General features: G+C 43.7%; 1 protein-coding gene and 1 long non-coding RNA gene across 9 annotated transcripts in view; one reads left to right on the top strand and one right to left on the bottom strand.

Annotated features, from left to right (window-relative positions):
- The window catches only part of agrn (agrin), a 261,140-nt gene that overhangs the window by 182,399 nt on the left and 53,854 nt on the right, over window positions 1–24,887 (top strand). For all 7 annotated transcript variants that reach the window (XM_025902006.1, XM_025902005.1, XM_025902007.1 and 4 more), the window contains 4 exons: window positions 6,979–7,200; window positions 17,557–17,754; window positions 18,266–18,466; window positions 23,579–23,727. In XM_025902006.1, the coding sequence (XP_025757791.1) occupies window positions 6,979–7,200; window positions 17,557–17,754; window positions 18,266–18,466; window positions 23,579–23,727 (770 nt within the window). The remainder of the gene's footprint in view (window positions 1–6,978; window positions 7,201–17,556; window positions 17,755–18,265; window positions 18,467–23,578; window positions 23,728–24,887) is intronic.
- Window positions 12,444–24,762, bottom strand: LOC102078860 (uncharacterized). 2 transcript variants are annotated; one of them, XR_001224759.3, is made up of 3 exons: window positions 18,223–18,312; window positions 13,751–13,920; window positions 12,444–13,468 (listed from the first exon to the last, which is right to left on the bottom strand). It is a non-coding gene; the product is annotated as an uncharacterized LOC102078860 (long non-coding RNA). The 2 variants fall into 2 exon arrangements; XR_001224760.3 differs by lacking the exon at window positions 18,223–18,312 and adding an exon at window positions 24,419–24,762 and having other exon boundaries at window positions 12,445–13,468.

Here is a 24,887-nt window from a genome sequence, read left to right as displayed (position 1 = left end):
AAAGTTATCTCCAGTCGTCAGCGTCAGGAGACACCAAAACTCATTTGCATTATTCGGCCGTCTGAGCTGTGAATAAATTAAATAGTGGAAATGGCAGCGCGAGCGCTTATATATTTTGCTCTGTTTCATTATTTCTGGCAAATGCTGCCTCAGTTCAGCCCCCCTCCCCTCCCTCGTTTGTTTCGCTATTTTTTTCTCCCTCCTCGCTCTTCATCCTTTCCTCCCTTCCACTGCGCATCGCAGCCGTCAGCGGATGGTAGTATGTTTCTTTAATGCATTTTTATTGACATTTGCATATTTTTCAAAACAGAGCGCCACAAACGCCACCGCCCCCCGATACGGTTTTAATTAAACATCAAAAGAGGCAAGCCTAGGTGCCCACTGAGACTGTTGGTTTAGTCAGACAGATGATATGCATGCAAGGAGTGTGTGTGTGTGCGTGTGTCGGTGTTTCCATGTGTTTAATCACATTAGAACTTTCTCTCTTAATTTTTCTTTTTCTTTCTTTCTTAAATGAAACTATATTCAACCTTGTAGCGTGTAGATTTCTCGCTGTAAAACAAAAAAGACTCACCTGACAGATGCACATAATTTAAGGATGTGACCATCTTCCAAACTGACTTCCAAAGCACTGAGTTCTCTTAAAAATCAATCGATAGCCTATCAGAACGCACGTACCAACACACTTGCAGCCATGACAGTACTGTCAAAGGTCAAATCAGAATGAGAGCTGTGTCAAACAGTCCTACGCACTCAGTCGCCCACCATGTCCAGACTATAAGCAGAGTTTCATGTATCTGATCAATTAAATGAGTGGTATTTAATAATTTTTGAGGTTTTCATTTCATTCTCTTGTTTCATTGGTCGAGTGGTGGGTTAGGCGGAGTGATCGATCACTCTGCCAGCTGTCAAACGGATGAAATTCTCCAGTTTTGACACAGTCGTAAATCTCTTCTCATGTGGGTGACAGCCCTTAATGTCACCCCTCCCCTGCCGGTACTCACCCCCACAATGGATTGTGCTGTAAAGAAACCCAACATGTCTATAACGTCCTGACGGCTGTCCTCCCTAGGGGGAAAAAAAACAAATTGATTGATATCCAAACCTTCAATTTAGAGATGAAGAGACCACGTGACGTTTAGCTGATTTACTTAAGTCCAGACAGAGTCACAAATCTTCCAGATGTCTGTAAACACGGAAAGGACTTTGCAGGAAATGAATCAGAGCAGGCTGCCGAGAAGGAGGACGGACAGGTCAGATGCCTCGGTTTCTAAGATGGAAACATAAGAGTGGTTTGGCACCAACAGAAGAAACGATGTATCCACTTTTAAAGCGCTTATTTACTGGACTTTGTGTGACTTATTCATAGACCACGTTGCAGTTCTACAGTACACACACACAGTTTTAATAGCAGGTTAAAACATAATTGCAACCCCGCCGTACAGTCGAACTTGCCTTCATCCGACGTTTGAATAAAATACAAGAAAATATCTACAGTGGTTAATTTGAGACTGATTGTAAATCTCCACAGATGGCCTCCCTTAAGTGTTTCACACTACACAAGAATATTTTTAGGCTAATGCAATGAAAACCTGTTTTTCTTCCTCTCTGTCCTCTATGATGTCAGCACAGCAGGGTATCGGCCGAAACTAAGCAAGGAAGTGTGCATGTAGCGTGGTCTGTTTCTGCAGAAATGCTCTTGTATTTTCAGCTATATTTAGAGGACCGAGCAATGATGGGAGACTCTTTGATGTTTGAGTCTATTGTATCCCGATTCTATAAAATTTCCCCATTGATAAAGGTGATACGAAATAACAGAGCAACTTAAAATGATAGCTCCTGTATTTATGAAGTATATTTGCTATGCCTTTCTGCCAAAAAAGACGCTGAGTCAATCTGAAGCTGAAAACCAACAAAGCAACAGGAGACAGCCCATTAATTGGAAGAAAATATCTTTTCAACAACTTTTTTCCCCCCATAAATGATTGTGCTTGTTAAAATGCCTTTAAAAAAAGGAATCTATTTATTTGATATGAGGGAACCAGACTGTGTGTAAAATTAATTACTTTTGCAGTGAAAATGCATAATTAAATCTTTGCTTTCTCTCCTCTATCTTGGCCCAAAGTTGCGCTGCAGCTTACTTCCTGCCCAGCGGGCATGCTATTTTGGTGCATATTCAGTAGTAATCAATGGAAAAGACTACAGGAGTGCATACTGCTCACCACATGTCCCTGGAGCCCGTTCATGTACTAGCCTCACGTCTGGTATTAACAGAATACGAAGTAGAGAGGGCCCTCTGAATTGGTGGTTATGTTGTTCATAAAACAAAAATACAAGCAGCAGTTTTGCTTTTTAGCACATAGAGGAGGATGATTCAGTAAAATCAGTAACACAAGACAGCCTATTAGAAACACACACACACACATAAACAAGGAGTGAACAAATGAAGGAGCTGGTTTGAGGACACAAAATCTTTATCTCACACGAGAGAGAGGGAGCGAGCGCTCACAATCACAAGTGCAGAAAAGCTCAGGCAAGTGCAAGTTGCTTGAAATGTGTTGCCTGTCGCCTCTGGAGGTTAACACAAAATCACTCAGTGGAAGACACATTGTCATTGACAAAGAGCTCTGCAAAGCAGGAAAGAAAAAATCTGTCACCTTAGGTGTCAAGACTTTGTGCAGAATATTTTATCATTTGCATGTTTATTTGATGAGCATCTCCCCCCTGCGCGTTTGTGATTGGACTAACAAACAGTCGCGAAGCCTGAGTGTGTAAGTCAGCCTGAGATCACCAGTGCTGTTATTGCTAATCAAGTTAATTAGAGGAAGTGCCGCGGGAGCCTGATTGACGGCAGCTAGGGACCGCCGGTCCACTTACTGCGGCCCGCAGGCTGTCATTGAGCAGAAATTGCAGAGAAATGTGGGTCAACGGGGTGTCAGGAGTGACTTGAGGCGGGCTTGGTGTTCCGTTGGGGTGTGATCAGCCATGCAGTTCTTCCAATTTCAACAGTTTTCTTTTCAATTTTTTTTAAATGTCTTCCTAGGCCTTCCTAGTGCTGTAGCTCCAGATTTGATTGGAGATGCAGTAAGTGATGCGAACTGGTGTGCCATTTTTTTCTTAACTTTTTTAAACTTCCTGCAACATACACATCCTAATGACTAGATCACCACCTTTTTTGGATTAGACAGACAATGTTTGCGTATCATCTCATCTCTGACGGATACATGCCAAAAGATCAGGGGATCCCAGCTTGTGTTCCCCCCCTATGTTATTTTTGCTAGTCTCTATTTTGAAGAGCAACACATTCTTAGTTGTACAAGCACAAAGAGGCTTCGACTCACCTCCTGCCTGTGATAAGTATTCAGTGGTAGACAGACACAGCCTGCGGGTATGCCTTTTGCTGTATGCTAATATAGCCTTTTCTCTGCACCTCCCTCTCCCTCGACTAATATGATACATAAATGTTTTTAATGTGAGGGAGGCAAAGGGAGTCGGATCAAAGCCCTGGCAGTGGAGACACACAGAAGGCGGGGTTTTGCTGCAGATTGGCTGCACCCTATTGGAATCCTGTGTTGTAATGGGTTGCAGTTGTAGGTGATTATTCCTGCCAGTTGGCCACTGCAAGCATCACCTGGATTACACTGATTCACTGCCCTGCATAATACAGGGAATGATTTGGAATTGCACACAGACCCGAGGGGGGAAAAGTCCAATTAACATATGTATGAGCTGAGCGGAGATGGGAGGAAACGCTCGCCAAAATAATCTCCCAGCATTTCAGCGACATGTTACGGTGGGGTTAACAGTGTGGGCCCGCTCACTGCAGCAGCCACAGTCACAGCTGAGTCTGACCGGAGCGCGCCGTGCCATCGCGCAACCTAACAAGGAGCCGTTAAGCTTTAGAAGCAGCACTGTCGTGTCCTTGGCACTTTATCTGTCATATAACTCCACTAAGTGGGCAATAATAAGACTTCAGGCAGACAGGTAAGCAATCAGGGAATCAGAGGAACGTGTCCTCTCAATATTTGACGTGGCCTGCTAGTGACACTGCGGCCTAACCCGAAGTAATCCCCTCCTGAGTCCTGAAGTGGGGGCATGCTATTAAAATACCACACTAATTAAAATGGATAAATTTACATGCCTCCTAGCAGGAGAGGATACAGACTGAGGTGACACCCAGAATGTAAAGTCCTCTCAGCCGGTGTGGTAGTACAGAAACAGAGCAGATTACACACTAGCAGAGCTGAATCCTTGATTGGAGAAGGAAAAAAAATAGAGGGAAAAGTATTCGTGCCTTTTTTCTTCTCCTTCCACTTTTCTCTATGGCCATGAGAGACAATTCACTGCACCTGCTCAGCCACTAAAACAATGCCTTGGCTACTGTGCTATGTGTTTGGCACCTTCCATCTAACTGTCAAGCTAATTTTCGTGCATAAAATAGAACAGTTTAAAGCCAGAAACTATGGTGTATTCTGGACTTGCCTGAGAGAAGGACTGATACATGCATGAAGAGATGGATTTTTGTATTTGGGAGAAGACCAGAGAGCGAAAGAGAGCTGGAAAAGGCTTGCGAGCGACCAAGCTTAGGCCTGCCATTTCAAAGCTTCTCCCTGCATCCAAGGGAAAGTAAAAAGACAGCTTCATTTTTTTTTTTAACTGTGTCACAAGATTTTTTTACACTTCGGGGAGATTATGTCTTTTTTTTTCACCCCCTTATATTGTCTCCAGTTAATAAATCAGGCAGAAATTTTGCCCCCCAGAGGTGGAGGATGATAAAAAAAATAGTTTTGGAGGGGAATTCTTTCATCTTTTATATGAGTGTGAAACAAAGAGAATGGGAGACAAAGGCCTTATCGGAGGCTGCAGTTGTGTTTTAGGAGCCCGTCCTTGGGAAGTGGGCTGGTGAACTTTAATGCAGGCCAAGGTTGTACAGTTAAGCTCGGATCACTAGCGTACAACGGTTACACACAGTTGGAGACACACACACACAGACACAAGGCGTTGAAATGAGATCACAGGGAATCAATTGTTTTTGAAGCGGCACCGAATTAAGCGGCATTGAGCAGCTTTCATATTTATGTGGCACCTCCGAGCTCTTTTGAAAAGCCAGCTCGCCTTCCCAACACAGAAATCAATAACGGTGTTTCACCCTTTAATCTGAAACACTCACCCTCGGAAATGAGAGCGCCCGCGCCCTCGCTCGAGATCGGGAAAGATTTGCTCAATTACAGCCGCAACTTTGTGGGAAAACAGTAGGCGGTCGTGGACAAACTATGTTACATCTGCTCTCATTTTTATTTTAATATCTGCACTTCAGCTCAGGAGTGATCATAATTCAGACAGATGAGCCAAGCGATCTGTCTTATGTAGATAACACTGATCTTTATCCCACATACCCCCTTTCTTTCATCAGAGTGCAACAAGCTAATTGCCACCGTCTGCGTTATCAGTTGATAATTTCCCCCCCGTGTTAGTGCTACGAGTTGAGGCTCAGCTGAATATCCCTGAGCTGATAAATGAATCATGGGGCTTCGCACATGCCAAGTCAGCCCCCCCACCCACAACACCCCCGTGTTGCCATCTAATCCCATAATGGTCTCAATAATGATGGAGCCATGGGTGGCGTCATTACAAAGGGCAGTTTCCATGACAGCACCTCTACTCATCTAACCAAAGCTCACACGAAAGGTGGCGCAGAAGGAGGAAGCAAGTTTTGTTTCGCTTTGGTTGTGAAACGGCACCACTTTCCATTTCAACCACGGCTTCTCATCAGAAACTATTTGATGCCTCCGTCTGCGTTTTCCTCTAATCTGCAGACACACCACATTTAGCAGAGGGATCCGTTCCTCATGCGTGAAACTTTCTAAATGAAAACCACTACGGCGCCAGGCTATCATCTTTCGCTCGCTCTCGATACCAGAGTGCGCACCATCCCACCTAAGGCCTCAATCTTCCGACCGTCGAGCTGAGCCGGCAGGGCTCGCGCACGCACGCCGGCGCCCCCGACTCAGAGAGCACACGATGCCATATAATATTTTCCCTGGTACATAAAGCTTTAAAGAAGTGATGGGATGGGAGGCTGTGATCAAAGCGTTGTTCACGCCCATTTTTTTCGTCAGGTTTTCACTCTGTTCTGATCAAGTCAGGTTTTATCGGCCCCGGCCTACACCCATCTGCCGCTACCAGAACCATGGGTGCAAAATCCAGTCCTCGTTTTAATGAAGTCATGCTGGAGTTAGCGTGTGAGGAGGAAAGACTGAGGCAGACACCTCTCTCTGATGTTCACATTTCATATCTGCCTCTGCCCAGGAGCTTGCCTTTTTTGAATTATTAAGCAGAGGGCTCTTTCTTCTTTTCGCCTATTTCTTTCTCTTTTTAATTCTCTCACTCTCTCAAAAAGCACACTCTATCCCTGGTGCTCTTCCTTTTCTTGCTCCTGCATGTCAGTTCAACCAGCTTTGGCTGAAGCAATGGCTCTCACTGAGATGCAAATGGCAGCCTTTGAAGGGGCACACTGGGAACGTCAATTAATCCAGGCGTTTACGCGCAGGAAAAAAAAAAGGCAGTGCAACCATTGTTCGTAGGCTGTTTCATCTCTATTGTGCTACAGGGCCATGTTTTTATCCACTGTCCTCGTGCCTCCAGATTCCGTGGACTCTTCAAAGATTCAGGATACATCAGGATAGGTACAAAGGCAAGGAAATGACATAGGAAACTGAGGAAGTTGAGGTGACATAGGAATAGGGCTGCATTGCATATTCCATCATATCTCTGTTTCTCCCTAAACCCTTTCTAACACAAAAACTGGCGCTTCTATTTGTAGCGATATTCTAACTTACCTCACTGTCACCTGTGCCCTTTTGCAACCCCAGACTTCTCTCCAACCTCAACTTTATAATCTCCCCGACCGCTAAGGCTATACTGTTTGCCGCCCCCTCTCTAACTGTGATCTCTGTCTCTTGGGTGGTCGGCCTTCAGATCTCAACATACCGAGCCCGTGCTTGCATGTAGCGTGCAGTCACGGGGCAGAGTGTGTGGTCAAGAACAACGAAGCGGTGTGCGAGTGTTCCGAGGCCTGCCCGCAAACATCCGACCCCGTGTGCGGATCCGACGGCCAGACCTACGGCAGCCCCTGCGAGATGCGATTGATGGGTTGTGCGCTGCAGAAGGAAATCAGCATCCAACACAAAGGACCCTGCGGTGAGTACTCACTGTCACAAAACCCAAACATAAAAGTGCTTGCATCTCAGTAATGAATTTCAAATTAACGTCATGCTCGTACGGTCACATTGCCCCATGCAGTCAGTTATAGTGAGGAGACATGACTGCGAAACAGTGTGAATCATAGCTTACAGACATGGAAGGATCTCAGAATATAATTTAGCAAATTAATTAATAGCACCACAATGCGGAGAGGCAAAATTATAATCCACAGACGTTAACAATTAGCACACATAACTTTATATTCATGTGTGACCCCACTGGGAGCCGTTTCAAATCCAGCAAAGGCAAATCAATACTTAACAGACTGATGAATTTCATGATCCCTTGTCCATTACTCTTTATCTGTTCCTCTGTGCTCATCATCAGCCCTTCTATAGCAACACCACAACTCCAATTTGCCTGTTTTGACCTTTAAGTGAAGATGCACTTTGCTTTTGATGAAACAGAGCGCGGTGCATATTTTTCCGTAATTGGCTACATGAGTCACTTGGCTTTGTCTTGCACTGCCGGAGTATCAGCTAGTCATTAGTATACCAGCGACAGCGGAGCTTCAAGTGGTAAAAATGTCTCTATACCCACTATGCTGGCACACGGCCATATGGACAGGTTTCTGCAGCTTGGTAAAGCCACTGAGTGAGTACTCTCAGTGGCGTAATGCCATTTTGCAACGCCAATTTTCCCATGGACTCTAATTGGTTATTGAGTATTCTTGCTTGTCTACAATCAAGTCATTCACTTTTTACTCAAACTGGGCAGAAGTACAGTGGCTGTTAGCCCCATGGCCAGACTCTCTGTGTAACTCAATTTTAATGCAATAGATTTTTTTTCCTGCATATTTTGACAACAACAAAAGTCTGTTGGCCTCTGCAGTACTGTATTCGTGGATGAGATGAGCAGTTTCAAACATGATCAGTGCAGCACAATCAGTTTGCTCTTCGTGATCTAAGGTGTGAAAACAATTTATGGTTATTATTTATTTATTTATTTATTTTATTTTTTGTACAAAGGAATCAAAATCTTTTAACAGAGCTCGATTTTTTAGAGTTTTATACTTAGAATGACAGAGTTAGTTCCTGGAGAGGTGCTATGTGGACTCTCTGCCTGCCTGTGTACTACATCTGTCATCCTCCCCTCCCAGCTTTCTCTTAATTGAACTCCAGCGTGTAAGGATGTATGCCGGCGAGAAACAGATCTAAAGCAGTGTTCAGTTGGTGGGCAGGCACGTCAGTTTTGCGCACCACACCACAGGTAGACGGCTCGGAGTCCCTCGGCGGTAATGAATAGTCTTTATTTTAAAAAGCTAGAGGCAGGGCGAGCTGGCGGTGCTGAGGGACTCTGTGTGTAATCCAGCACTATGGATGGGTCTTGGCTCCCAGAGGAACAGGCCTGCGTCAGCGCAATGGTGCCATAAAAATGCTGAGGCATTGGCTTGCCAAGCGCGAGCCAGCCGAGAAATGATGGCGATGATAATGTGGGTTATTTCTGGGCTGTTTGCACAGCTTTACTGGGCTTTTATTCAGCACCATAACAACTGACTGACTTAAGCTATTATCTCACCTAATTATCACCGGCTATTCCCTTCACTAATATACTATACAGGTTCACGAAGCAGAAAAGGAGCGAAACAATATGTGCTGCCTTCAGGTGGAGTCGGAAGAATAGGAATTAAGTGTTAAAGATATATGCACAGAAAGAAGGTGAATAAAATGAGAACGTCTGACCTTTGCACTGCAGAAGGCAGCAGAACTGGTGATAATTAGGCTTACAAAATATACAGACTGTGCAAAAGTCTCGAGCCCTCCCTCAATTCTTTAGATTTTATTTCCGAGGAGCCAGACCTTCTTATATATATGTTTCTTCTTTATCAGTAATTCTCCAGAAGCTCTTTCATCATTTTTATTTGGACAGTGGCTGTTTTTTCACACATTTTCAGTCCATACCTTGTACCTGACCATTTTCAGATAAGTGTTTTTTGCTTGTTAAGCCACTTAACACTGACTTATGAATCATTCAAACAGAAAAAGCATCTTGTTTTGTCATCTCCTGCTATGATTTACTCAATTTCAAACCAAAAAGTTGATTAACAAAGAGTTATTATCTGACAACTTTAAGGACAACAGAATAATTGGCAGGATTAAACAACTACGGTAGATCAATTGTAGCTAAAAGTCATGTCCTTAAGAAATAGGAAAACAATAAGAAGAAATAGAAATAGGAACCGATCCAAGATTCATCTGGACCTTCAGCTACTGCTAAATAAATGGTAAATGGCCTGTATTTATATAGCGCTTTTATGGTCCCTAAGGACCCCAAAGCGCTTTACACAACCAGTCATTCACCCATTCATACACTGGTGATGGCAAGCTACGTTGTAGCCACAGCCACCCTGGGGCGCACTGACAGAGGCGAGGCTGCCGGACACTGGCGCCACCGGGCCCTCTGACCACCACCAGTAGGCAACGGGTGAAGTGTCTTGCCCAAGGACACAACGACCGAGACTGTCCGAGCCGGGGCTCGAACCGGTAACTTTCCAATTACAAGGCGAACTCCCAACTCTTGAGCCACGATCGCCCCTACTGCTCACCAAACCTTCATCAGAAATAGTCCCAGTGGAAGGGTAGCTTTCAAGAAGCCATCTTTAAGTGAGGTAAACGGTGAGAAAAGGCTGAGATATCCCAAATTAAACAGGAGTTGGACTGAAAAGTGAAAAGTTGCAACAGGTCTTATACATCAGGATATACATTACTGTACTGTACAGAGGTCAGTAGAGAGGTGAGTGTCTACATTCATCTGTAAAACATGGTGTAACCTCTCTAAACAAAATGCCAGTGTAACTGCCAGTAAACGCATACCTGGAAAGAAAAGAAAACCCACAGTGGAACACCATCAGTCATGGATTGTCCTCCCCAGAGCCTAAACCTCAACATTATTGAAGCAGTGTGGGATCATCCTGATAGAGGATAGCCTGGAACAAAAGGCAGCCAAGATCCAAAGAAGAGCTTTGAATGTCCTTCAAGAAGCCGGAAGAACTATTCCTACTTACAGACATTACAGAAAGTTTACATAAGAGAGTTCAGGCTGAGTTGAATAATAAAGGTGGTCATACCAAATATTAACTTTCAGCCTTATTAGAACTGTAACACCTCAAACTTTACTGTTGCCTTACATTGTGTATTTCCATGTGTATTTGAATTTGTTTGAATAAATCGGTGCACCTGTTTCCCATTTTCCTAGCAAAATATGAAGAGATGAGGGGCGGCAGTACTGTAGGTCTTTATATTATTTCATTTATATGATTTCCTGAACACTCACCAAGGAAAGGATGCATTTGTTTACTGTTGCCGTTTTGTTATTTCCATCCAAATGCTCTATAGTGTGTAAGCTGTCATATTTATGGCTGCCAGGCTTAGAAGTAGGAGCTTAGGTGAGGCTGTGAGGGTAGCAATAGTGTAACGGGTGAGAGAAGTGCCACAACAGGGAACTGTGTGTGTGTGTGTGTGTGTGTGGGCAGCTTATTGCCTCTCATGGGCCCAGACATAATTTCATTTCTATCCCTCCGGGCTGGAAACATAGTGGTTATCTATATGGCTCAGGTGCAACCTGATAGCAATATGAGTGACATTTGTTATTATTCAGAGATTTTTCCTCCTCCTGCATTGGAGTGGCGGGCCACCTTGTAACAGGGGCTGGAAGAAGTACACTTGGTTAATAGACCCCCCAGTTGGATATCAGTCACCCCAGGAAAAAAGCCCATTCATGCTGACTACCCAAACAGATGAGAGCAGAGGTGCCTGAATCATTTGAGAAACGGAAATAACAACTTCCCCTTTTTTCTCCCACAGGTGTTGGAAATGATATTCTCAGTTGAGTAAGAAATATAGGTCACAGAGGCAGCCTGTGAGAAAGAAAACGAGAGAATAAAAGAGGGCAGAGGGAAAGAGGGAGGAGAATGTGATAAATGTTCAGAGGAAAGGAGATGGAGGTAAATAAGATGAGGAGGTGCAAAGAAAGTGGGGGGCAGAGTTAATAGTGTACTGGCCAGGCATGCATCAACAGGGGGGTTGTTATCACCCAGGCATGTTCACAAGCCTTCAAAACACAAAGCAACATGCTTCTTTCTGTTTAATCCTGAGGTACTACTCCTCCCAGACCCCCTCAGCTGCAGTTCAGGTGTTCCCCAGTAAGGATATCCAAAAAATGCTGTAAAGCTGGAGGGTCTTTGTTGTTGTTTTTTCTGTTCAATGAGTCAGTTCTTTATGTTTTCAAGGACACTTTTCTACCAACCCGCTCCTGTTCCTCCTTCTCACCTTCAGCTCCACAAACACTTTGTCCAAACACAGCAGCACAAACTGTCAAAGTGCAAAGTTGCTAACATCAGATCTCTGGGACTTCAAGGGGACCTTGACAAAATATTAGCAGGTCCTCATTTAAAAGAAGGAAGAAAGGTTTCCTTTGATAGTTAAAGACGTGAATGGAAAATAGAAAATGCGTGAGGATATTATGAAACCCTGATTCCATAAAAGTTTGGATTCCATGTTATTAAAACGTTAATACAAACTGAATGCAATGATTTGCAATTCTCATAAGCCAGTGATTTATTCACAGTAGAACATAGAAAACACATTAAATGTTTAAAATGCTCCATTTTACTATTTCATGAAAAATATTAGCTCATTTTGAATTTGTTGGCGACTGCAGGTCTCAAGATGGTTTGTACATGGGCAACAAAAGGTTGGAAAAACTAAGTGGTACTAAAAAGAAACAGCTAGAGATTCATTTTACAATGGATTAGGTTAGCTGGCAATATGTCTGTAACATGACTGGGTACAAAAAGAGCATCTTAGAGAGTTTCTCAAAAGTAAAGGTGGGCACAGGTTCACCAGTCAGGAAAAAAAGACATATACAAACTTCAAAATAACATTTGTCAGTGTAACATTGTAAAATCTTTGTATATCTCATAGTCTAGGGCAGGACTGTCTAACTCCAGGCCTCAAGGGCCGGCGTCCGGCAGGTTTTAGATCTCACCCTGGGTCAACACTCCTGAATCAAATGATTAGTTCATTACCAGGCCTCTGGAGAACTTCAAGACATGTTGAGGAGGTAATTTAGCCATTTAAATCAGCTGTGTTTGATCGAGGACACATCTAAAACCTGCAGGACACTGGCCCTTGAGGCCTGGAGTTTGACACCTGTGGTCTAGGTTATATTAAATCTGATGGGACAAGGGACAAGGAGGAAATTCAGTATGTGAACCCCACAATCTTCAGGCCCTCAGGTGGCACTGTATCAAAAACAGACATGAAAATCACTGCCCTGGCTCAGGAACAGTTTGTTTTGGGTGCCACCATACCTCATTTGTTAGGCCATGCAACCATGTTCAGCTTGACCTGGACCTTTTGCTCCATGCCATGCCAGTATTACCGTTTTAGAGAGCACCTTCAGACGGTTTAGAAACATACTGTAGATTTCACATATGCCAAACTGGTGTACCCCAGCCAGAGTCTAGATTAAGCACACCTTATTGCCAGACTCATGGCAGACTTGCTCTGAATGGCGAACACTAACTCCCGTGATCTGAGTGCCAGTGCTGCCTAAATGGTTGCCCAAATGTTATTAAGCATATCTAATGATCAGCCCATCTCCATACTCACAGCTGGCAGCTGTTTTTGGACCAGAGAATGGTGCCATCTTTGAGTCTTTATTGGCCTGAATCATCCTGCTGTAAAGGCAGATCTAATTTTAGCTGACTCTTAAGCTATTTAGTTAATATTTGTGTCAGGTTTTGTTTTGTTTTTTATCAGAACTCACACAAAAAGGCTTTAAAATATCTTACTTTGATCTTGGACAGTGTGTCATACTCTATATTTCTCTAGGTTCTTGCGGTAGTGCGCCTGAAAAGCATTTGCATGAGATGAAAGATTCCCTGTTGTAATATCTCCCATTCTTTATTGTCATGTCTGTGTTTCTTAATGGCCAGACAGACTTTTTACCTTAAATTTTGAACTTTTAATGGTTGCGAGGTTGCCTTCAGAAACCACTGAAACCCAGAAATGGTGATGACAGACTTGGAGACGACTGATTCAGAGATCAGACATGACAAAAAGTACACATCCTAACATTATCAGTAATGGCAACAATTCTCCTCTCTTTTCCCGGCTTTGAACTGAGGCTCCCCTCTTCTGTCTGTGATGCATGTTGTCTGGAGGATCAGGCAGTGCAGAGAGCCAGGTGCGAGGGCCAGGAGCTGATAAAGAAGCGAGGCTACTATCAGGACACAGGGCCTGATAAAGGACAACACTCACCACTTCCACTTCCTGATTTATAGCTGTCTCAGCCACGACCACAGCAGTCCACTTTTACTATGTTTTATGTTTATTTATTTTTGTCATAGAAAACCTGTGCAGGAGAGATTCTTTTTTTTTCTTTTAGGAAAAAAATAAACTTCGAGAGCTCGGATTAAAAGAGCAATGCACGTAATTGTTAAGTACTCTTAGCCATTAAATACTGACAAAAACAATAAAGGTACCTCAACATTGCACCTGCAGGAATTTGCTCCCATCCTGTAAACAAAATGCATCAGTGAGGTCAGTCACCGACGCTGAGGTCTGGATTGCTGTGTGACCGAGATGATAGCAAGAGTATTGAACGGGTCTGTGCTGGTCAGGTCTTCAACAGCAAAATAGTGTAAAGGTCCTTCTGCAGAGAAAAAGTGACATGTTGGAAAAGGTCAGAGCAATCCAAAAACTGTTGCAACAAACTTGGAGCCTAAAATATGATTATAGAAAAATGTCATTGGGTGCCAAGGCACTCAGATGTCCCCAAACTCAAACTCAAGACAGAAGGCCACACTGTGAAAAATAGCCCCAGAGCAAAAGCACACATGAATTTAGCATAGACAGGTGCCCTGAATGTCCTGCTCGTGCAGTTTAATTTAAGCATGTTTTCTTAGAGCTGATCGTTCCACCTCGACAGAATGAAACGTTTGCTCCTACAGGCTCCCACAGGCCATGTACTGTACATAAAGTGCCACATTTCCTTGCCATATCCACTTCACAGTGGATAGCTGTTAATCAAGAAAGCAGTGGATGCCCACACTAGATGGAGAGATGAAGGAAATGAATGGCTCTAAAAGAGTAATAAACAGATTAATAATGTGGAGGGTTCCAGCAGCCAGCCTCGCCTCTCTCAATTAGTGCTAAATCAGCGGTGGGTATTAGCCTGCCCCTAATTGAATGTGATAGTGAGCTGTGCTAATGCAATCCTCCCAGTGTAATTGGTGTCAGAGGAAAAGGTGTCTATACTACTAGCCTTTTCTGTGTATGAGGACTTGGATTTGCCTTCTCATTTGTTTCATGTCCCCATGAGGGCTCAGTCAGCACCCTGGGCATATCTGAGCCTGCCCTGCTGTTTCTTTTGAGGGAAACGTTGTCTCAGTCAATCAGTCAAGAGATGAGCTAGATAAATCCTCATACTAAAATCAAGGATTTCAAAAGCTCTCTTCGCTTTTTTTCTGGTAGCATCTGACGAGAGAATACAAATGTTCTCAGCTTGATTCTGACTGAAAAGCGGTGGAAAAACAGCATATTTTGGGCCACATATGATTAGCCTTACAATCTTACGGGAAAGCGTGATTTGTCACACTCAGTTGAGGCTAGTTCTTTTCAGCATCCGCTGCTGAGAAGGCTTCCCAAAAAATGGTGCTGGCACCATGCTTCCCCATGGGAGTAGCCAGTATCTGGCTTTCACTACTTACAACAATTGGTATTCCGGCCAAGGAGTTCAATTCTTGTCTCATCAGAGCAGAGAATCGTTTCCTTCATGCTTTCAGAATGATTTAAGTGTAATTTGGCAAACTCTAGGATGGATGGCCCTCTTGTGGATTTTACTCAGGACTAGCTTCAGTTTCTGACCACTCTCATAAAGTCCTGATTGACTGAGTGCGGTTGACCTTCTGCTTCATCTATTTTTGGTGACAATTTTTAAAGCTCATTGTGTTCAGCTATTTAGTTTCAGTTCCAGAAAGACTGGTTTTGGGTGGCTTGAAATTTCTTTAGTGATGGAACCCACTGTGCTCCTGGGAACTTCATGGACTTTAGTATCTTTTCTAAAATCCTCCTCCATGGATTTGTGCTGTGGTAGGGCTCTGTCTGGGAAGTTTTTTTTATTTCATGGCATAGTTTTTACCTCTGACATGCAGTAAACTTTAAATGGCATGTGTGCGGCTTTCTGTATTCTTTTATATCATGTGAATGTACCTCGTGTAGACTAATAAAGCTTTATACAAATTCCTCGTTTTCCCAGGAAAAATGGGAAAACCGGTTATTTCCTGTAGCTCTTAATTGTAAATAGACCCGTGGGTCATAATCTTTGCCTTGAATCTTATGCTTAGTTCTTAGAATAATTTTGCATGAGAAAAATCCAACAAATGACACATTTTTTTATTATGAGACATGGAGTACATCTAAAATATAAATGTTCTTTTGTTATCTTTTTTCATCCATTTAAAAAACAGAGTTATTTTTCCATTTTTGTTCATTTCCATTGTTACTGTGTCCTTCTAAACACTAAGCAAGCAGAAAGAGTTTTGATTTTAGTGGAATTTCTTTTAAAATATTCTTTTCATGTGTCACTCTACCCAAACTGTTTCAGTGTTCCTTTAGACTTTAGCGCCTTGTCTATTTATATAACAATGCAATGTGTCAGGAGTAACATAACTCTCCAGCCACTTTATTAGGCAAACCTGTTCAACTGCTTGTTAACACAAATATCTAATTAGCCAATCGCACGGGAGCAACTCCAATTAGGCATGTAGCTGTGTTCAAGACATCTTTCTGAAGTTCAAACTGAGCATCAACATGGGGAAGAAAAGTCATTTAACTGACTTTGAAGGTGGCATGTTTTTTTAATGGCAGAAGGGCTACTGTGAGCATTTCAGACACTGATTTTTTCACACAGTCATGTCTAGGGTTTACAGAGAACAGTCTGAAAGAGACAAAAGATTGTTTGAATGAAGGTTTTCTAGTCAAAAATTCCTCGTCCGGACCGAGGCTACAATGTGCTCACCTCTGCTGGGCAAAACCATTAGCTGGTCGGATGAGTCTTAGTTTCTGGTGTGACATTCAGCAGATTGGGTCACAATTTGGCGTAAACGACACAAAATCACGGCTCCACCCTGCCTTGTATCAACGGTTCGGGTTGCTGATGGTGGTGTTATACTTTTGTTGCACACTTTGAGCCCCTTAGTACCAACTGACCATGATTTAAACACTACAGCCTACCTGAGTATTGTTGCAGACCTTGTCCAACCATTTGGGACCACAGTGTACCCATCTTCTGATGGCTGTACTTAGATGGATTGGCCGTTCTTTGAGACATGGTGGGATGGGAGATTTTCATCATGGATGTGTAGCTGACAAATCTGCAGTCTATGTGCGATGCCATCATGTCTGTATGGACCAAAATCTCTGAGGAACGTTTCCAGCATCTTTTTGAATCTATGCCACAAAGACTGAAGCATCCAGTTCTGTGGTGTGTAATTAAGTGGGATCTCAGTACTCTGATTTTCGATCCTCTAGTAAGATTGAATTTTCCAGATCTTCACTCCATATACTGAGCTTGTAAAGTAAAATATTTTTACTGTAAGTTTGAACTTTTTCCTGTATTGGCACAGTTTTGATTTCTTTGCTTAGCACCACACCAGCTTAGTCTCCAACATTTTCAAAATGAGAAATGATAATGGGTGTGTCAAACTAATCCAATTCAGTTGTGTTTACACAATGCCAAATCACAACACCAGTCACCTCAAGGCACTTTATATTGTAAGGTAGACCTTACAGCAACACATACAGAGAAAAACCCAACAATCATATGACCCCCTGTGATATGAAAGTAACATATGCCAGGACCCAGTGTTTCCAAGCAGAACATTACATTGTAATGAGATAATCAGTGTTATTCACTTGACTTGTCAGTAGTTTTAATGTTGTGGCTGAAAGACCAAATGACAAACCAACACTACTTTAAGACTCTGCAGTAGCCAGAAACTCATTCCCTCGCAACTTTATATTCACTTAAGTGATATTTCAAGCATCATCAGAAAGTAAGATGAGCTGAAAAGCACTGCACTGCACTGCATTTGCATAATGATAACATAAGAGAATCCATTTTAAGTCTACCATACATTAATACGAGCAGTGTAAAAGAAACTTAATATCCTCTAAATTCACCGTTTCTGTTAGAGTCAGACCTCGGAGCCAAGGTTATGTAATCCCACAGGAAGCACACATGCACAGACACACTTAACCATTTGTTTGCCTGCTTGTCCCCATCTAGATGAGGCCTGTGCCAACTGCTCTTTTGGGGCAATCTGCGATGCCCAGAGCAAGCAGTGTGTGTGTCCGTCAGAGTGTGTCAAGTCCTACCAGCCTGTGTGCGGCAGCGACGGTACCACCTACAACAGTGAGTGTGAGCTGCATGTGCGGGCCTGCAAACAACAGATGGACCTCCGAGTGGTCGGCCAGGGAGAGTGCAGTAAGTAATGCGTACATTTATGAAGAATGTGTCTGGTAGTTACAGTATGTCATCTTCAGTATGTCATTATTAGTATAAATGTGAAAGGCACATCAGCGATCTTAGCACAAACTGGTGATTTGATATTACGCTAGGAAAAAAAAAAAGTGCGCAATGTTCATATGTAAAAGATTCATTTCTTTCCTCTGGCTCTGCGTTAAATATGGAAATGACATGTAAAAATAGTGCCCATCAGGAAGCTCATAAAACTGCAGGCACTTCAAATACAAGCAAACTTGTCAAACTGAATTCTCAGATGGGAAACTGCTCCAGCAGCATGTGCTGTATATGTTTTAAAAGTGGAATATATTACGAGGGGAAGCTGCGTGCATGACAAATAGAAAAAGGAAAAGAGAAATCCTGTTTAAAAATATATTCCAGAGATGACTTTGAATGTCCGCGTGGATGAGATCCATCAAAATAACTCACCAGTCATGCTGTGGCCTGCCCCTCTGCTGTGTGTTTAATACAGAAACATGTGGCAACACTGTTTGTGCCATGGGTGCCCGGTGCGTCCAGAATAGGTGTGAGTGCCCGCCGTGCTCAGGCGAGTCCTACTCCCCGGTGTGTGGAAGTGATGGCACCACCTACGACAATGAGTGTGAACTTCGCAGACATTCCTGCACGCAGATGACGAGAATTGACGTGGCGAGGCTTGGCAGCTGCGACGAAGGTAGGAAATGGACTTTGAAATGGTGTAATTATCTTTATCAAGTGACCTGCGGTGCCGTATTTAGTCGTTTGTGGATTCGTAGCTGCGACATCTGCGTCGGCTTAACACTGCAAAAAACATGAGGCGACAGCCGCGGTGTGTTTCTGTAAACAAAACCTGTTAGAAATCCAGAAATGACTTCTGGGTGATTAAGCTCAGGTCAGCTGTACGTTTCCAACGCAGTGTTTTCATTGGCTGCTTGTCTGGCTGACTTTGTTTGTTCGCGAGCGTGCTGTGCAACGTATGAGCTGCAGCTGGTTTTTGTTTATTGATCTCACCGCTTCCCCCCATCGCTCCTTGATGCCTCAATAAACTGAAACTAATTAATTGCAGACGGTTTTTCATTTGATATTTGGAACTTGTAGATGGCATCCAAAGCTAAATGCTTCCTGCATTAGCGGTAGCTAAAAATGAGGTAAGGGCTGAGTATAGATGACTGAAGTATATTAGAGCATGAGAATATTATGTCTGCTAAAAAGATGATCTGTGAATTGTAGGCTGGTGATTACCGCATGTACTTTTACCTGAATTTGCAACACGAGCTGTAATAGCACGAATTATTATGCTCGGCTTTTATTAGGAGGGGGGCTAGGTTGTGTTTGTTTGTGTTGTGACAGCTAGGGTACACATTTTATCTAGCTCTTCTATTCAATTAGGCTTTTAAATGCGTGACCGATGGCACTTAATGTGAGTATCCCTCATTTCCATGCCTGTAGCTTTGTCATCGCTTCACATTCTGAATAAATGAGCTCTAATTCACCGTGCAGATCATATCTTGATCAGCGCTGACAGACTGAGGCGGGATATCACAGTCCCTCGCTCATCCCCTTCTTGGGGACAACTCTGGAGGGAGCAAAATGCCAACCTCTGGTTTTAAATGCAGACAGTGGCAATGCTGCTGTTCCCTTGTGGCTAGTTGGCCATCACAGTGAACATAGTCATCTACTGACAAGGTGTGAAGGGGAGCAGATTACACCTGCCAGCAGGAGGGATGGCTGGAGAGAAGAAAGGAGGGGGGTAGATGGAGGACAGGGCAAATAGAGATGAGGGGGAATCCACTTCCATTTTGATTGCTACAGCCAGGGGTCTTTTTTCTTTTTCCTCCCTAACCCCCCCACTACCATCGTCTGCCGTATTTGGCCCCAGGCCTGCGAGGCGAATCGCGCCGTCAAAGCTTCTTGTGGTCGATTTAACATCATTTCATTGACTGAGATAAGTGACCTTTTTTTTGTATGTGGAGCATGAAGAAATGCGAAACTGTATGCCCTCGATGCAGACGTGCAGACTTACCGTCACCACGCACACACGCAGCTACACACTCCTCATTGTCTGTTGGTTGTATCAGGCAAAAAGTACTCTCATCTGCATCCCAAGGGCATTGCTCTGCTTGCAGTGGCTGATGGCTTTGTTTTTATATTTTATTCTCTCTACCATACTGTCTCTCAGCATTCTCCTTTTTCCCATCGCTTGCTCATTTTGATTCAGAGAGAACTATCAGGCTTACACAATAGAATCTTTTCTTTTTCCCCTTTCTTTTTTCTTTTTGCTCTCCACATCGCACCCTGCTGTCCCACCCACTCACATCTCTTTCCATTTTGCACTCCTCTCCATCAAAAATGTCCTTCTTGACAAAAGGGGCGCCAAGGCTTTCACAGACAGGGGTGGAGATGGGCTCGGCGGAAATCAATAAATTTCACCCCAGGGGCAGCAGCCGGTTCTGTCTTTTTCTGCGGGTCCCCCCCCATTCTTTCGGCCCCCTCAAATCTGACCCAGACCCTCCACAGGAAGCCTGTAAAACAGTCAAAACCAAGTTGCAGAAAGTTGTTCTACTTCTCTCCTCCTGCCTGTCTTAAACAGGATTTGCTGCTGATAGATTCACCCTTGCCTACATGTACAGTATCGGTGGTAGATTTGGCAAAATTAAGAGCACATGCTGTGTTATACAGCACCCTTGTCACAAAACGTAATTCTGTTTTTTTTCCGGCTCTATTGTAGACAGCAGCAGGGCTCTACATCACCAGTATGCGCAACTCCCCACTCCATACTTCAAATCTAAGATAAGCCCAGAGAGGAAGTGAATGTGTTGATTTATTTGCTTACGTAGACCTGACTTAAAAACCATCCTCATTAGTCTTGTTGGGAGGAGGGGAGCGCACGGCATAAAAATGGAAGTTGTTTTCTCCTGCCTTTTTATTTAGCAGTAATGAAAAATGACAGTGTTCCCACTGTTGGCCATACAGGGAAATTTATCACCTGTTTAATTTCACACTCGGGTAGGCCTGGCCTCAGCTCCTTTTCTCGACACTGACAAAGTGGTAACTGAGAGCAGTGCATCACCTACGGAGGCCCGAGCCCCCTTTTTTAATTGAATAGACATTTAATAAACAAGATTATGAGAGCAGGATCACACGGCGATGCTGGATCGTCACCCTCGTCGCTCCTCACATGGCACGGATGTGATCAAGCTCCAAAACACAGGAAAGGGCATGAAAAAACAGGCAAGTGAGTGGCTGGGTGGCACAAGAGCTTCCCGGAGTGTGATCAGCGCATTTTTCCTTCACGGTCCATTCATCATGGGGGCTTCTAACCTTCCATTGAGGCAACAAAACTTCTTTTCTCCTCCTGCCATCTAAAAACACCCCATCCTCCCACTGGCTGTGATGCTTCTCCATCCTACAGGAACTTTATTTAGGCTAACGTGCTGTCACATCAGTCAAAGGCAGGTGGTACTGATAGAGGGAGCAAAACCGTTGTCATTTTCAACTAGGGAGAATTTCTTTAAAGCATAGATGTTCCGAGTTGACATTCAGTCAGGTCCTGATATCAGAGGTATCATAGAAATATCAGATGTCTCCTGGATCATTGATGTTGACACAACAAATCTGGTTTGCTGAACATCTTCAGCCCCCTTCCCTCTTCAGCCCCCTCATCTATAATTTACCCAGGTTCTCATGTTTTCTCCTCTTCCCTCTACTTTCCTTAGCACACAGTTCAAGACAATACCGTCTTCCTCTTCACTTCCTCTATTATTTCTACTGTCAAAGCCTCTCAGTCTTTTTCGGACATTATTCTTATGCAATTCATTTCCTTTCTTCTCTCCGCCGCTCAGTTCTGGCTTCTTAATGGAGCTCCCCTGGCTAAATAGACTCAGGCTTCTGACAAGACTGAGTAAAAAGAAACGGATGGGCAGTACGGAGAGAATAGCTGATGCAGCCATCTTGGCTGGGGACGTATTAATTGAAAGGTTCATAGGCAGCGTGGGTGACGGGCACATCAAAGAACAACAGCTAATTAGGACCCCCTCCCCTCGCCTTTCACTTATTTATTCCATTCTAGTGTCTTACCTCTTTTTATATATTTATCTTGTCTGTGTGAAGGGACCTGAGTGGAATATGAATCGGCTACTCCGGCATTTCCTTTTTACTGCGTCGTGCTGAGCTGGCAAACAGTAAACAGATACAGGAAGCCGACCACAGGCTGCTGAGCTCCCTTTCTGTTTCTGATCTCTTCTTCTCACTTTCAGATGCCATCTGACGCCGAGTACCTGCGATAATGTCACTGGCAGCTGAAAGCTATTACGCGGCGCATTAGCTGTGTCACAAAATGTTATGTTTAACTCGGACTGTGGTTCGAAATCAATAAGTTGCAACAATGGCAAATTCAAGTAAACGGATTAGGGTTGGGGCTTTAAAATGGAGACAGAGCGAGGCTTTAATAAGCCCTGATGGTTCCTAGTTTTTTGTTTTTTTTCTCGGGGAGGGGCGGGGGGCACTCTTCACAAAGCTCCAACTCGTCTGTTGAAGGCAGTAGAGTGACGTCTTCGCCGCTGTATCGACCACTCAGATCTCTCCCAGCACCACAGCTGATGACCCATATCAAAGAACAGCCGGGGCTTCATGTGCCCCTCCCCGCACCGTGCACTGTGACCTGCTCCATAACCTACTTTAGGAGATGGTTTATGCTAAGTGGTACTTCCATTACACTATGACATTGATTTAACCATTAGAGGCAGTGCATCGATACACAGAGCTGAACGAGCCCTAAAAGTAGACGAGAAGGGAAAGAAAGACCTCGATTACCTAATGCGCTTTGAGTCTTCTGCCTGCGCTGGGAGCTTTTAGCTGAACTGTAGTCCTTTTTTGAATAACAAATTTGTTTTAAATGAACTTTCTGCCAGCCCCCAGGGTGCCTCTCTCTGTCTGACATTCTTTCCGTCTTTCATGCTGCATGCTTTCATTCCCCCGCTTTCACACACGTTCACCTAATCTCCCTCTGGAGTTCCACTGTAGGTAAAATTTGCAACTTCAAAAGCCAGATCCTCCCATTTTTTTTTGCCTGCACTTTGCAATCCCCCTCCCTTCCCCGAATTTGTTTTCCTCAAATCAACCCACTTGTCAGACCCCCCCCCCCTTTCTGGGGTTTCTTTTTAAATAATTTTGTAGAGCTGTACATCCTGGCCCCTAATTGGGTTTTATTTGTCCTTGCTCTGCCTCGTTCACTATAAACATTAAGCCAGCCTTAGCGGTTCCTCCTACTGCGAAACACAGACGTGCATTTTTAAAACAAGCAAAAAGCCATTTCAGGGTCGCAGTTAAAGAGTTGCTGGGACAACTTTCTTTAAAGTCTCGGGAGATAATTAGATTTTACAGAACACTTTGCAATTAGTTGGATTCTCATATCGGGAAGCAGGCACCCATAAAGCAGGCCTCGCCACCAATTCTCTCTGCACACTTGGAGGCCTGAGTTAATAATTCCCTCCCCCTTTTTTTTGTTTCTGATGTAATTGAAATGAAAGGATGCCTCACTGGTGGTGCAGAGATGTCTAATTTATTTAGTCAATCTGTGGCCCTCGCTAGACACGGTCATTATCTTCTACTACCAGCAGCGCCTTTGGTTGCCTCTCGCCATCACGAGGGGAAATGTAAATTATCTTAACTTTACGGCGCCCACAGTGTTTAAATGTAGTTTTAACTTCAAGACAAATAAAACTACGACGTCCACTAGATGTATAGATTGTGATGTTTTGTGTGTGCATATGTTTGTTAATGACATTGTGTGTCTTTTTTTATGCAGACTGTGGCTCGGGCGGGTCAGGATCGGGTCAGGAGAGCTGTGAACAGGACCGCTGTCTCGTATTTGGAGGCACGTGGTACGAAGACGCAGAAGACGAAAGCGACCGATGCCTTTGTGAATACAGCTGCATGAGTGTGCCTCACAGCCTGGTACGACGGCCTTCAAAAATCATTTGCCATTAGCTGCTAATGTGGTTAAATCTTCCAGTCCCCTCAAAGTAAAATGCAAAAACATAAATCGCACGCATCCTGCTTTTGACATTTTCATCGGACAAACTCCAGTCTCCTATAAAATGACATGGAAAATTATTCCTGAATTTTTGTCTGTTTAGCATCAAAAGAAATCTAGATGTCTTCTGAATTTGCCGAATAACCTCGCTTGTTACCAAATCAAACAGGGGCCACTTTCTTTCTTATTTTCTTGTAAATTTGACAAAATTGTAAAACATGGGGGCGTGGATGAAGGCACGGGGGACTTTTTCAAGGTCAGCTTCAGATGGAAAATCTTTTCTCAGCTTTTCTTAGTCAGAGACAGCATGACTGTACAACCTCGGTAATTTGTAAGCCAACACAAAACTCAAAAAGCATCCCAGAAATTGAGTAACTGGGCAGAAGGAAGTTTTGTGACATCCACGATTAAGCATCAGAAAGGCGAGGCATAAGACTGGAGATGGTGTTTATGTTGCATCCATCAGTGAAACAGGGGAAAGAAACACTGTATTTATGGATTACCTGACTGAACACCACGTGACACGAGGAGAATGCTCCAGTGACAACAGAAACAGACCTGTCTAATAAGCAGGAGCAAAAAATATCCTCTTTTCCCACGAGGTCATCTTACCGTCATGAGCAGCAGCAGCTTGCTTTGTTGTCACGGATGTGGCTCAGGTGTCGCCGCATGGTCTGTGTGTGAAACTGATGACATCTGATTAAACCACGTCCATTACACCTGAGCAAAATGCCACCTGACAAAGGCCGTGAAGTATTATTGAAAGCAACCAAACGATCCACTTAATGGCTCTTTAGTTCAGCGTCTAGGTGAATGCGCTTTTACTTTAAATACAGGGCACGCCTCAGTGAAACACGCGGCCTGGTAATAACTGAAGCGAGTTAGAGCAAAAAGAGCTGAGGGGTTAAGCTAGACCAGGGGTGGGCAATCTCAGTCCACGAGGGCCGGTGTCCCTGCAGGTTTTAGATGTGTCCTCGAACCAACACAGCTGATTTAAATGGCTAAATTAGCTCCTCAACATGTCCTGAAGTTCTCCAGAGGCCTGGTAATGAACTAATCATGTGATTCAGGTGTGTTGACC

The sequence above is a fragment of the Oreochromis niloticus genome, linkage group LG20 (genome assembly GCF_001858045.2).
Source record: "Oreochromis niloticus isolate F11D_XX linkage group LG20, O_niloticus_UMD_NMBU, whole genome shotgun sequence".
NCBI lineage: Eukaryota > Metazoa > Chordata > Actinopteri > Cichliformes > Cichlidae > Oreochromis > Oreochromis niloticus.
Note: the sequence above shows the minus strand (reverse complement) of the source record. Positions and strands in the feature narration are given on the sequence as shown.